The 15,168-nt window shown below is 42.5% G+C and overlaps 1 protein-coding gene across 3 annotated transcripts in view; it reads right to left on the bottom strand.

Annotated features, from left to right (window-relative positions):
* Positions 1 to 370: 370 nt before the first annotated feature.
* The window catches only part of GCKR (glucokinase regulator), a 181,272-nt gene continuing 166,474 nt past the window's right edge, over positions 371 to 15,168 (bottom strand). For all 3 annotated transcript variants that reach the window (XM_033938444.1, XM_033938442.1, XM_033938443.1), the window contains 5 exons: positions 14,550 to 14,647; positions 12,542 to 12,625; positions 10,439 to 10,588; positions 2,404 to 2,538; positions 371 to 743 (listed from right to left, as the gene is read on the bottom strand). In XM_033938444.1, coding sequence (XP_033794335.1) covers positions 576 to 743; positions 2,404 to 2,538; positions 10,439 to 10,588; positions 12,542 to 12,625; positions 14,550 to 14,647 — 635 coding nt within the window. In that variant the 3' untranslated portion in view covers positions 371 to 575. The remainder of the gene's footprint in view (positions 744 to 2,403; positions 2,539 to 10,438; positions 10,589 to 12,541; positions 12,626 to 14,549; positions 14,648 to 15,168) is intronic.

Raw genomic sequence — 15,168 nt, 5'->3', positions numbered from 1 at the left:
GATGCTTGGATCATAGGCAGCAGAAATGGGTAGTCCACTGGGGCTAAGGCACCATCAATATTTTGCCAAACACAGCATCAGAAATTAGAGAACTTATGGATGGAGCCACATATTACTTTGTTTGGCTCCTTCAGATACAAAGATGTTTTGTTGTCCGTGGCTTGGGGTGTTACTCTGCCCTTTCCCCAGTATCTGCTGAATTTGATGAGGGCCACATAGTCTATCTTTCCTTATTATCTCACCAGCCCCAGTTTCCTTATTATCTCACCAGCCCCAGTTTATCATCTCGTGCCAAGCCATGAAATTCCACTTCTGTTCAGAATCTGATTGGACCCCCTTAGAAAATCTGGAATTCAAACCAGTCCAGAGGTATATAGTACATTATAAATTTTATTTAAGAATTCAAAGTGCATCACTATAAAAATAAACAACAGAAAAATAGATCTTAATTGTGCAATTCAACCACACAAATATGTCTTCTTGTCAGGATTCAGAGCTGTCAAATAAGATAGTCATTCACAGAAGACGGTGTGAGCCATTCGGCTTGTGCTATTTGGTTGTTCTTCTCGAGTATCCTATTTGTTCCGCCCTGAAGCCTCAGAACTCTCTGCGCCCCTCTTGCGACCTGGAGCATTAATTGATGCATCAATTGCAGCACGGATGGATGGCGAGGCATCCAGGCGAGACTTAGCTTCATGAACTGTACAACTGCGTAGCAAGCTTACAACGGCCACAGGTACCACCTATACAGAACCAGAAGGGACACAGGAAATAACGGTCTAGTCAGAAAAGGTATGCCACTTTCTTTACTATAATTCTATGTTGTTATACATCGAAAGCCAGCCACTGCACCAGCTAATCTACTATGACTACTTATCATTTCTATACTGCTGTACATTAAACACGTAAGAGAAAGGCCCTGCTCATTTAGAACTTACAGTCTAATTAAAACAGACAAACAGGTCAGGTAGGGGTTAGGGAATTTCTCACAGAGCAAATGATAAAACAGACATGGGTACTTTACAAGTGAGTGGGAGTTAGGAGTTAAAAAGCAGCCTCAAAAGAGTGAGCTTTTAGCCTAGATTTGAATACTACCAGAGATGGAGCTTGACGTACTGCCTCAGGCAGTCTGTTCCAGGCATATGGTGCAGCAAGATAGAAGGGACAAAGCCTGGAGTTCGCAGTACAGGAGAAAGGTACAGATAAGAGAGACTGCCCCGATGAATGCAGTTCCTGGGGAGTATGAGATAAATGAGGAGAGAGACTGAGGAGCTGCAGAGTGAATGAACTTGTAAATCAATAAGAGGAGTTTGAACAGAAATAGATAAGGAACCAATAAAGTGACTTGAGGGGAGGAGTTATGTGAGTGTAGCGACACTAGCAGAATATAAGTCGTGCAGCAGAATTTTGAATGGATTGAAGGGGAGAGAGATGGTTTAGTGCAGGGATAGGCAATTCCGTTCATCGAGAGCCGGAGCCAGGTCAGGTTTTCAGGATATCCACAATAAATATGCATGAGATAGATTTGCAACTCAAGGAGGCAGTGCATGCAAATCTGTCTCATGCATATCCATTGTGGATATCCTGAAAAACCTGACCTGGCTCCGGCTCTTGAGGACCAGAATTGCCTACCCCTGTTTTAGTGGAAGACCTGTGAGAAGCAAGTTGCAGTAATCTAGGCAAGAGGAGATAGTGTGTATAAGAGGTTTGGTAGTGTGCTCAAAAGGAAAGGTTGGATTTTGGTAATAATATAGAGAAAAAAAAATGACAGTCTTTTATGGTCTGTTGGATTTGTGCAGGGAAAGACAGAGAGGAGTCAAAGATCCTTATGGGGTGTTTGATCAAATACCTATATTTATTTATTTATTCAATTTTCTATACTGTTCTCCCAGGAGAGCTCAGAACAATTTACATGCATTTTATTCAGGTACTGAAGCATTTTCCCTGCCTGTCCAGGGGGGGCTCACAATCTATCTAATGTACCCAGGGCAATGGGGGGATTAAGTGACTTGCCCAGGGTCACAAGGAGCAGCATGGGTTTGAACCCACAGCCTCAGTGTGGCGAGGCTGTAGCTTTAACCACTGCACCACACATTTCGCCTACTTATCTTTCTTCTAGATAAAATTGATCGTCATATAATATAAAAGAAAAACTTTCACTTTTCAACTCATTGGTCCCTCCAAACACAAAATCCAAGTCTCCTGCTATCAAATCCAGATGAGGTGTTTTTTTTTTTGGGGGGGGGCTGTTAAAACAGGGGGCAAAGTCCCCAAGTACTTGCATATGAAGGCTCATGGCACCAGATCCTGTATAATGTTGCAGAACAGGGAAAATCAGCTGTGTCACAAACAAAATGTGAGGAACTGAAGGGAGAAATGGATAAAATGAGTGACTGATTTTACCTTTTCCTTAACTGATGCTGCCTCAACATGTTTGGAAATCGGCAAGCTTCTGATCTGATCTGTTAGCATCTCAGGAGCATAAATGGACTGTAGGAGGGTTTCTATGCATCGGAGCTGAGGTTGTTCTGTCAAGCGCTGTAGAAAAAAAAGAGGGATAGCAGACTGAATCTGTTGTGAAGCATGATCTGATGTAGTGTGCAAAACTATATGTTGCCTTTATTGGCAATATTTAGCAGAGTATGAGGATGTGATATACTATTTCAAATGCAGATGAAATATCCATTATATTAAGAATGTGTACTGTAATAACAGTAATATGATCTGGTAATGCACATTAGAAAACAAATTCTATGCATATGTGATTTACTGATGCAAGATGAAATGTGTAAAGGAAAGATACTAGTATGACAAGATAACTCTACATACACTGTATTTGTTATACTTGGTGCATGTAATATTACTGTATATTTAGAAGAATGTGGAGTCCTAATCTAAAGAGCGATTCTTGTACCCTAATGCATCAGATACCCAATGCTGAACCTAGGGTTGTGTGAATAGCATCTCTACACAGGGCAAATATAAAGGGGTGCAAAAACTGCTTCCTGTCCACCGTCTCTTCTCACTGACAGTAGTGAAGCAGGTAGATTGAGGGGGAACTAGCGGGCAAGTCTCACATTTATAGTTCGATACAGTCCTGAGACCAACAACCCCTCTGCACTGTTCCAGCATATGCTCATGAGAATTCCAACACAACATGGAGTATGAGATATACTACTGTGGATAAGATATCTAATGCTATCGGAGAAGGCTACCAGGAGCCACTTGTTAAGTTAGCTTATGAAAACATTAGGAATCCTGGCAAGAATCCACATGAGGAGAGCCCAAGGACTCTATCCCAGCAAGTTTCCAGGTGAAATTTGCAGATTTGAAGAAAGCAGGAAGCTTTAGAAAAAAAAAAGATTTCTAAAAAATCCAGATGGCTGCCGTCAAAAATTTGAACCAAAATCATAATATTTTTCACACTTTCCAAACTCTAAAAATGGCAGTTTTAGGATTTTTCAGGAGGGAGAACATAAGGGCACATTTAGAAACACTCAAACCCCCACTTTTCCAACCTCTCCCGATTCTTCTCACAGGCTGTTAGCCTGTGTACTTACTGTGACCAGCCAGAATCTGTGCTATAGCCTACTTTTAGCTCTCTCACAGTAGCTGGATGAGAACATTCACTACCACAATGCTGGGAAAGGATCTGTAAAGCTGATCTTTGGGCTGCCAGTCAGACCCCTATGTCTGACTACACCTCCACCCCTGCAGACCAACACCGGGATGAGCGGAGGTGCAACAATGCAGCTGGCACCCTGTGAGATCCTGCTGAGTTTCCTAAGGGTGCCTAACAGCGTATGTTTGACCCCTGATTAATAGGAGGTAAGACCAAGTCAGGGACGGCCCTGAGCTCTAGAAAAAACTATGCAGGCTGACTAACAAGTACTCAGTGAGATCGGCCTGTCAACTATAGGCCGAAGCCTGTGACTTCTCAAGCAGGCAGAGCTTCAAAATCGCTCCAAGAACTAATTTACATTACATTAGAAATTTCTATTCCGCCATTACCTTGCGGTTCAAGGCGGGTTACAAAAGAGTTTTTAAAAAATGGATGGTTACAATGGAAGAACATTTGTCCTTTTTAGAGAGGTAAAGTAGAGGTAGAGTAGGTTATGTAGTTTCAGTGTGGCGGGAAGAGGGAGAGAGGAAGTATGATAAGTTTGAAGTTAAGGCTGTTTCAGGAATTTCTTGAATATTGTAGTTTTTATTTTTTTTCAAGTTTCAAGTTTATTAAAAAAATTTGTTATACCGCTTATTCAAATTTCTAGGCGGTGTACAGCAATAATAAAAGAAGGAGTCTTTAAGAGTAACAAAACATTTGGAATTAAAATCTTAAAAACAAGACAGTGTTAATTTAGTAGACATTGACAAAGAACAAATAAATTAACTACACACAAATGGGAAAGAGGGAAGAACTACAATATTTAAATAAAGCACACTTAAAAGTAAAAACAATAGGTGGGGAGAGAGACTGGCATTAGTTTAGTCTGAAGTTATGGCTGTTTCAGGAATTTCTTGAAGAGTATAGTTTTTATTTCTTTTCTGAATGTCTTGTAGTCTGGAGTCGTTATCAGCAGACTCGAGATTTGGTTATCTAGTTTAGCTGCTTGAGTGGCCATGAGGCCATCGTATAGTTTTTACATAAGAACATAAGCAATGCTTCTGCTGGGTCAGACCTGAGGTCCATCGTGCCCAGCAGTCCGCTCACACGGCGGCCCAACAGGTCCAGGACCTGTGCAGTAATCCTCTGTCTATACTCCTCTATCCCCTTTTCCAGCAGGAAATTGTCCAATTCTTTTCTTGAAACTCAGTACCGTACTCTGCCCTATTACGCTCTCTGGAAGCGCATTCCAGGTGTCCACTACACGTTGGGTAAAGAAGAACTTCCTAGCATTCGTTTTGAATCTGTCCCCTTTCAACTTTTCTGAATGCCCTCTTGTTCTTTTATTATTTGAAAGTTTGAAGAATCTGTCCCTCTCTACTCTCTCTATGCCCTTCATGATCTTGTAAGTCTCTATCATATCCCCTCTAAGTCTCCTCTTCTCCAGGGAAAAGAGACCCAGTTTCTCCAATCTCTCAGTGTATGAAAGGTTTTCCATCCCCTTTATCAGACGCGTTGTTCTCCTCTGAACCCTCTCGAGTAACGCCATATCCTTCTTAAGGTACGGCGACCAATATTGGACGCAGTACTCCAGATGCGGATGCACCATTGCCCGATACAATGGCAGGATAACTTCTTTCGCTCTGGTTGTAATACCCTTCTTGATTATGCCTAGCGTTCTGTTTGCCTTCTTAGCGGCCACTGCACACTGTGCCATCGGCTTCATTGTCATGTCCACCATTACCCCCAAGCCCCTTTCTTGGGTACTCTCATTTAATAACATCCCTCCCATCGTATAGTTGTACCTCGGGTTTCTGTTTCCCACATGTAATACTTTACATTTCTCAATGTTGAACTTCATCTGCCATCTCATCGCCCAGTATGTTCAAGTCCCTTTGCAATTCTTCGCAGTCCTCTTTAGTCCGAGCTCCACTAAATAGTTTGGTGTTGTCTGCAAATTTTATTATTTCGCATTTCGTCCCTGTTTCTACATCATTTATGAATACAGTGGTGCCTCGCATAACGGACGCCTCGCACAGCGAACGCTGCGCACAACGAACTTCAGGTCTTGCTTCCCACAACGAACTTCGTTTCACACAACGAAGTCGCCCGAGCTGCATCCTTCCGCGCAGGCACTGCGCTTAACTGCCCTCTCTCCGGCCTGGCTCCCTGTGCAGTGGCGCTACATATTTTAAACTCCCCTGCCGCCGCTGCTGCATATTTTTAAGCCTCTGCCGCCACCGCATATTTTTAAACCTCCCCCCGCCGCCACATATTTTTTTAAAAAAGCCACCACTGCTGCAACTTTAATCTCACCCACTCACTCGTAACTGGTGGTCTAGCAAATTTCCCAGCCAGAAGCGCAGAGATCAAGAGCAAGCCTTCTGTGCTACTGCCTGGGCCTGCGCTGATCTCTGAATGGCTGCAGTCAGCTCTCGCGGGACTCACAAGAACTAACAGCAGCCATTCGGAGATCGGCATGGGCCCACACAGGCGTGCAGAGGAATTGCTCCTGATCTCTGCGCTTCTGGCCTGTACGCCACTGGCTGGGAAAGATGGGAGGAATTAAAAAAGGTACCGAGGGGGGATGATTAAAAAGGTACTGGGGAGTATGTGGGGGGTGATTATAATACACAGCAAGGATCAACAAAACCCCTGTCTCCCCTCCCCTTCACATATATCCCCTCTACTATCAAGAAAATTGAATAAGCCAAATTATTATAGAATGCTATACAAATATCATGCTAACAGAATACCACAGTCACACATAGCAGGAATAGGGTTAGGGTAGTGCAACTAGGGCAACTGTCCCCCCTGGTCAAAGAGAGCCGTAAGCCTCTGCCTGGACTTTGCAGTCCCCAGTTGTGTCTAACACCAGCTCTAACAAGATAAATTTATCTTTTTTTATGTCATCTTAGCATATTTTATGCTACAGAACGAATTATTTTTTTTAACATGTATTGTTATGGGAAAACGCGTTTCACATAACGAACTTTTCGCATAACAAACTTGCTCCTGGAACCAATTAAGTTCGTTGTGTGAGGCACCACTGTATATTAAATAGCAGCGGCCCGAGCACCGAGCCCTGCAGGACCCCACTCGTGACCCTCCTCCAGTCTGAGTAGTGGCCCTTCCCTCCTATCCTCTGTTTCCTACCCGCCAACCAGTTTCTGATCCATCTATGTACATCTCCTTCCACCCCATGGTTCTTCAGTTTCCAGAGTAGGGGTGTGTGAATGGGGTGTGTAATTTTCTATGTCTGATTGAGGTGGATTGGATGAGGCGGTTGTTCAGGTAGGTTGGGCTGTCTCCGTTTAAGGCTTTAAATAACATACAGTAGAATTTAAATAGCATTCTTTCTTGGATTGGTAGCCAATGTGAGTTGATGTATGCTTCTGTAATATGGTTGTGTTTTCTCAATGAGTAGATGAGTCTCAGAGCTGGATTGTTTGTTTTGGATTGTTTGTAGTTGTTTAGTCATTGTAGCAGGGCAAGGGAGGTAGAGGATGTTGCAGTAATCTAGTAGACTTAGTATTAGGGATTGTACTATAAGCTGGAATTGTGTTATTTCGAAGAATTTCCTGACTTGTCTTAGGTTTCTCATCATTGCGAAGGATTTCTGTATTGTTTTATTTATTTGTGGTTGCATGGTGCAGCATCGGTCTATAGTCTTTCCTAGTAGTTTTATGGTAGTTTCCCAAAAAGGGAACAAAATTACATCAAATTAAAATAATAAATGGGGAGAGCAGAACAAACACTCCTGCAGGCATGCGTGCAAAAGGAAAGAACTGAAGGTGGAGCTAGAGAGCCTAGTGAAGTACAACAGAGGCAGAGCAAAAAATCCAGAGTAGGCTTTTGCAGCAGCACATGGCTATGAGGAGATAACCCTACTGTATACAATGTCTCACCTATTGCACTGGAATAGCTTACGGAGAAGAATAAGAACATTATTGCCTTTGGGGGTGGATCAGACAGAAGCAGGGAGAGTTTGGTACAACACTATGATTTTTAGTTTAGGTGAATATCTTGTGTGTGTGTGCGCCTTTCCTATTATAAATCTGGAGTTCCTTTTCTTAACAAAGTCTTGTTTTTAAATTATAAACCGTCTAGGCTTCTGCACCAAATGAGGTGGTAAAGATAGTTTTAATAAATGGTAAACAATAATACATTATCCAGACATTGCTGACTGTGGCTATGACAGTTTAGATGAGAAACTTGATTCCATGAATATCTAAGTATCATAGCTAGTGGATATGTGATGCACAGGCTGCTAAGAACAGATAATTGGAGCTATGAGAAAGCATCTAATATCAACACCTGCTTGTTACACAGCATCTTCACTTAAACCAGGGGTGGGGAAGCTTTTGTACATGTTGGGCCACGGTAGCAACCAGGAACCCTCCGGAGAGTTGTGTCACCAGTATGCAGGGGGAGGATTTAATGAGTGAGGAAGGATCCTCCCTCCCCAAATTTCGTGAGCCCAGTCAGCAACAGTATCTTACCTCTAGCAAGGACCTGCAGTATGTTTAGGGTTAACTTGTGGCTCTAGAAAAAGGAGGATGGATTGAGACATCCGAGTTATACTTCCATCAATGGAACAATGGTAAAACAATGTAAAAAAAAAAAAAGTAAAAACAATGGTAGAAAGTTGGTAAGACTATTGTTGATACTTGCTTTTATGTTTTGCAGACATAGTGGGAGCAGAGTTATGCCTGTGTAAATGTGGGTTCTCTGAGGCAGCATGGTGAAACGCGTCAGAACCAGAGAGTTGCAAGGGGACAGAAATCCCACCCATCCCCACCCGTCGCCGCCAGGATCCTCACCGTCCCCACCCATCCCCACCAGGATCCTCTCCATCCCCACCCATTCCCGCAAGGAATTACCTCCATCCCCGCCTGTCCCCATAAAAAGCAGCAATTACTTCTGACAGGTTCATCAGTTCCACAGTTTCTTTTGTGTTTGCGCTGCTGTTTTCCTTGTGGAATCTCTTTGGTGGAACCCTTTTTTTGTTTTCTGTTCAGGTAATTAACTTATAAACTCCCTCTTTTACTAAGGCTGACGTGTCCATTATATTATATGGATGAACCCTGCTTCCAAAGCCTTCCATCCACGTGGGAGTCCCATTGGTTAGAGGGGGGTCTCTGTGGGAGTCCCGTGGGGCAGAGGGGGATCCCCGTGGGAGTCCCATGGATTAAGGTGGGATTCCCGCGGGAACCCTGCAGGACCCGCGGGATTCCCGTGATCCCCGTTCCCGTGCAGACCTCTAGTCAGAACCTGTTGAACCCTTTTACTTAAAAGCTAAGTCTGTTTGCTTAACTATTTGAAGATTTAAAGTTATTTAAAGTAGGTGAATTAATTTAAAGTTTGAAATTTATCAAATGGTTTAGCATATAGACCGTAGTGCAATGATTGAGAATTTGAGCTGTGTTAGTAGTGGGTTAAATTATGCTTACCCATCGGTCTCATAAGCAAAAAATGTTAATTATACCAGTGTGTGCATATGTTTATATCTGCACCTGGGTTAATTATTTATTCCCGAATATATTTGGGTCTCCTTTTTCTGGAGCCATATGGTAATCCTAAGTATGTTACCTATTAATGGAGTTTTAAAACAATAATTTTTGTTTTATTTACCTTGCAATAGGTTATGTTGAGCCATGGAATTTGAAACTGGGGAATTCAGCAGCAGCTGGGGCCAGAGTGTTGGATACCTCTCTACTTAAGTCACTTCACTGGCTCCCTATCTGCCATTGCATACAGTTCAAGATCTTATTGCTGACCTACAAGTGTGTTCATTCTGCTGCCCCTCAATATCTCTCCTCTCTCCTTATACACCTCCCAGAGAACTCCGTTCCTCAGATAAGCCGCTCTTGGCGTTACCTTTCTTCTCCACTGCCAATTCCAGACTTTGTTCCTTTCATCTAGCTGCCTTCTATGCCTGGAATAAACTATCCGAGTTTGTCCATCAAGCCCCTTCCTTTCTCTTGTTTTAAAGCAGACTAAAAACCCACCTTTTTTGATATAGCTTTCAATCCTTAACCCTACTCCTCTGCCCTCCAACCCAGCCTGCTGATTAACCGTTCCCCTTAACTGTATCCATGACATCCTGTTTGTCTGTCTTGCTTGTTTAGATTGTAAGCTCTTTCAAGCAGGGACTGTTTTCTTACTCTTTGTGTCTCTGTGAAGTGCTGCGTGCGTCTGGAAGCGCTATAGAAATAATTAATAGTAGTAGCAGCAGTGCCAGTGGTGGGGAGGAGAGTTTGAGGTTGGAGAGAGAGAGATACAGCCAAAGCTCCAGTTCTGCTCCCATTGTGAAGGCCTGATTCAGGGGGAAGAGAGCCGAGGAAGGAACAAGTGCACAGAGGGAAGGAAGGAAGTGAGAGCTCATGCCACAAACAGCAGTGTCGAGGCTCTTGTGTAAACCAGATGTGGACTGGAGGTTCCCTATCCTGATATTTCAAAAAATAACATTTCCTCCTTGTTTTGGTGATTTCTCTGCTCAGATGAAGAATATGGCTTACAACATATGGTTATTAAAATATTGGTTAAGTAAAACTATGATATTTCATTTATTTAAACAGGAGAGAGAAAGAGGGACTTAGACACATGAAAGAAATGGCTGAGGGAGGTGTTTAATGCAGGAAAATAGACAAAGCAGACAACAGTATCTGCAACAGAGCTAAGAGATCTATTGTAGGGACCACAACGCTTAAATTCATCAGAGGCTTTATTATAGACATGGCAAATCTAAACTGAACATGCTACAGAGAAAACGTCACTCTTACTCTCTCCAAGGACTGATTGATCAAAGCTTTAATCTGGGCTGAAGAATACCTGCACCACCGAGACCGCTCTTTGGAACAGCTTGGTGTTACTGACTTTGAAGTCGACCATGTAATTGCGATAGATTTTGCCCTTAAGTACATGGGCTCCAGTACTGACAGTATTCAGGATCCATTTGGTGCTTAATTCCCTTTGAAATATCTGTACAGCCAAGAGAGAAAACCAGAGTTAGTATAAAATCTCCCAATAAGGCAGGGGTGTCAAAGTCCCTCCTCGAGGGCTGCAATCCAGTCGGGTTTTCAGGATTTCCCCAATGAATATGTATGAGATCTATTAGCATACAATGAAAGCAGTGCATGCAAATAGATCTCATGCATATTCATTGGGGAAATCCTGAAAACCCGACTGGATTGCGGCCCTTGAGGAGGGACTTTGACACCCCTGCAATAAGGAGTCGACCCCACATCCATCCTTCCAAGGAATGTTCAGGAAAGAAATGAGGAATTATTGGCATGATGCCCCCTCCCCTACCACACCCATCCTCCCCATTCTGAAATGTTCCTTGGCAATTATAGGAAAAGTAAGGTATCTATCTATTTATTTATGTGTGTCATTTGATATTACCATTCTTATAATAGGAACCAATCAGAATGGTTTACTAAAAGTGATCCAGCTGTGAAAATATCAATTCAGTGCATCATGAATCAATAAAAACCAAGTACACATTCTACAAATAATGACAAAAATTAATTAGGCTTCTTCAATTCCTGTATGCCCATGTTCCTTTCAAGTTATTCAAGGCTAGACCCCAAAATAAGGGATTGATATTCAAAGAGATTTAACCAGGCAACTCAATATCAGTACTAACTGCCTCTGTACTGTCTGGTTAGTGCCAGAGAAGTCTGTAGGCAGAACTTGGGTGGAGTCTAAACTGGTTAGAGGTGATAGTCAGCCCATTAACTGACTAGGGCTAGATTCACTAAGGACACCAATCATGTCCCGACCACTTTGTGATCCCAACCCGATTCACTAACCTTACTCCCGATCTGATCTGCGCATGCAAATGAAGGAAAGCAGTGATTCACAAAAAAATTTCAGGGCTGGGCTGGCTGATCAAAAAATAAGCGACTGCTGAGGACCAGTTGCTCACGTCCTTTCCAACTGCCCTCCTCTCTGCCCTGATTCTCCTCTTGCCGCCCCACTCTCTGTCCTGACTCTCCTCTCGCCACCCTGCTCTCTGCACCAACTCTCCTCTTGCTGCCCTGCTCTCTGCACCAACTCTCCTGTGCTTCCCCACAGTGTGAGCCCGTGGTTGTAACCTGCCGATTTAAAGTGGGTTAAAACCATGGGCTTGCGAAGTAAAAATTTTTTTTTTAAAGTTTCAAGCTCTGTAAGCATGCGCAGACCATCTAGATCAGGGGTGTCAAAGTCCCTCCTCAAGGGCCGTAATCCAGTCGGGTTTTCAGGATTTCCCCAATGAATATGCATTGAAAGCAGTGCATGCACATAGATCTCATGCATATTCATTGGGGAAATCCTGAAAACCCGACTGGATTCCGGCCCTCGAGGACCGACTTTGACACCTGTGATCTAGATGGTCTGTGCATGCATCGGGATCACTCTTCAGCGATCCATGCGGTCAGTTGGAGGTGTGACTCTGATCGCCCCCATTTGCATGAGGACATGTCGTGAATCAGGCGGCTGGCAACCTCATGAATTGGATTGCTAACGGATTGGATCGGATCTGTGAGGTTAGTGAATCTACCTCTATGTAGGAGAATAAAGTTAGGACATGAAAAGGCTGCCTTAACTTTATTCATCAAGCTAAATAGGCCTTGGTTTGAATATTGGACAGTGTCCGGTTAATTTCCAGGTGACCACATGCAACCAATATTGAATTCCAGATCCCAGACATGACCCAGCACTGAATATTAATTTACAAATATTTATTAAAAAATTTCTTATATACCGCAAATCTACAAATCTAAGTGGTTTACAACATACATACACTGTTGACTGAATATTACCCTCTAAGGTTTCAGCCTCCTTTTGAAGTTTTCTAATACAATAGGATACACACAAGCCAAGTTCTGCAAAAATATTTATTCCATCTCCAAAACCCATAAATTTCTCTGCATGATACATTTTTCTCACCTGGATAAAGTTCCCTTCATACTCTAGAAACAAAATTGGCCATGTTATGCTGATGATATTGGGGAAAAGCTTCTTGATGGAGTTCTGGAGGAAAAAAGAGACAAACATAGAGAATAATCATGAAAAGATCTGTTCACAGTTGACTACCCTCACTGACTGTCATTGCTGTCTTCAACTCTGACAGGCCCTTACGCAGGTATAATTACAGCCAGAGATGTACAGTTTTCAGTTTTCTTGGACTTTCTTCTAATTTTTTTGCTGTTTTCATATTTCTTTGACATTCTCCTAGTTTTCAGATTTCTTGGACTTTCGCTTGATTTTTAAGGCGGGCTTCATATCTGGCAGTGTTTAAGGTCCCATTTAAAAGCCCACCTCTTTGAGAGTGCTTTCAACTCCTAATGCCTCTCATCTTGGATTCTGCATCCCCTACCCTCTATGTCATGTCTTGTCCATCCAAGTTAGATTGTGTAGGGGTGATTCCTGCTTCACCTAATGTTAGGCCTCAGACATGTCAAGCAAGCCATGAACCATCTTTGCCTGAAGCATTCTGGATGTGTTTACAAGAACTGTGTGTTTGCAGTCAAGGACATGTGCCCATCCCAGCGTGTCCAGCTCCTGTGTGAACCTGGAGGCGTTATGAACTATGCTGCTTTATTCTCTTATCTGTGGCGCCTTCCAAGGCCTCTGCACAAGAAGAAGACTATTCATTCTTGCTGTTCTGCTTTGATTGGTCCTAGACTAGGGTCATCTGACACGATCTAAGAAGAGAGATTTGCAGAGAGAATAAATTGTTTTGATTTGGGTGAACTCGGATCAAAACAAGTGTTTTTCCTACTTGCACCGTTTACAATAAGAACTGATAAAAGGTTCCCTCTTTTGACCAGCTCTCGGAGGAGAGTGAAGACGCAGAACTGTCTTTGGCCATATCTGAAAGTGCTCTGGTTTACAAAAGGAACTCTGGCAAATATATATATTACAGCTGCACCAGTGATAAACGACCTTGTCTGACCGGACGAAGATCTACAACCTGCTAAGCTGAAGAAAGAAGAATTCCATCTCCCCGATTCGCTGAGGCTCGATCTAAGTGGTAAGGCTGGAATTATCTTTCACAGTAGCTGGGTTAAATAGAATCTTGTTTGTTATGGATGGGAACGTTAGGCCCCCGAGGTGATAAGCTCTAATAGATTGCTGCTAAATTTATCAGGAATCAGTATTGTAAGAATTAGTCTTATTTACTAATTTACTTAGGGATTACTGTGTACTAATTGAGTACAGAAGATGTATATGTATTCAGAGATATTGTGAATAATTATTAGTTGTTATTTACTGCTGGCTTATGTGAATATAATTTTTATATCTTTATAATAAACTATTTCAGATATTTTGGGTTTCTCTGGTTCACTCGGATAAGTTGGCATATTGCCGAACCTGTGGCTGCAGTGAGTAGTGTAACCCTAGACATGAGGTTTTTACACTTCTCCCTCCGTATTCGCAGGGGATGTGGGCAGAACATAGCCGTGAATACTGAAAAACTGCGAATAACGTTTTGCATGTTATTTGCAGTTTTTAGGTAAAATAGACCTGAAAAAGATAATAAACCGTGAATAACTCGAACAGCGATTTGCTCCATACAACACTGGGAGCAGTGATTTCCTTCAGGAACCACTGGGAGCAGCGATTTCCTCCATGAACCAATGGGAGCAGCGATTTCCAATGTGAAACGCCGGGTTCAGTGATGAAAATTAGGGGGTAGAGTCAGCAGCCGAAAAATCGTGAATAAGTGAATCCGCAGATACGGAAACTGTGGATACGGAGGGAGAAGTGTATGTGCCAGATGTTTACTTGCACTAATTAGTTTATTATAAATCTATCTACAATTGTAATCTCTTCCGAGCAGGGATCGTCTATAAATGTCAAAATGTACAGCACTGCATACGCCTTTCAGCGCTATATAAGTGATAGGTAGTAGAAGTAATGGGTTCAACCATATCGATAATTAAGTACTCACAGGAAGGCACTGGCCAGCTGTAGCATGGGAGATAGCTTGGAAGTTTGATGTCTTTTCCTTCACTAGACCTGCCAACTTCTCGATGTCTGGGAGTTCATCTTAAAGTCAAGATGAGACCAATATTCAGAGTGTGCCAATGCAGGTGCCAAAGAGACATGTGCTTTTAAATACGAAGAATATTTAGTCATACAATAGAGCACAAACCTGCACAGCTGAGAATCAGCTGGGATTGAACGGGACAATCTTGCTGAAACACTGGTTCAGTACTGAGATGAAGAGGATAACAATTCATCATCAGTGGTTTCTACTTCTCTCACAGAATCTCCCCCCCTCCCCCCCACACACATTTTTTTTTAATGTAGTTCGTGCCTTTTCAGTTGTATTGATAGACAAGTTACACTCAGATACACAAGAGATTTCTAAAACTGTAGAAGCTGATATTCAAAGGTATTCATATGTTAGGCACCAGGGCTGAATATATAAGCGCTTTGTGGTTTAAAATGTGGGCTATTATGGCCCTCATTTTACAAGCCCTATTCACAGTTGACACATGCATAACCCAGTACCTTAAATGTTTATCTTGCAGAAACATCTAAGTCACTATTTTAAATGCTGGGAT

Source organism: Geotrypetes seraphini, chromosome 3, assembly GCF_902459505.1.
Source record: "Geotrypetes seraphini chromosome 3, aGeoSer1.1, whole genome shotgun sequence".
In the NCBI taxonomy this organism is placed as follows: domain Eukaryota; kingdom Metazoa; phylum Chordata; class Amphibia; order Gymnophiona; family Dermophiidae; genus Geotrypetes; species Geotrypetes seraphini.
Note: the sequence above shows the minus strand (reverse complement) of the source record. Positions and strands in the feature narration are given on the sequence as shown.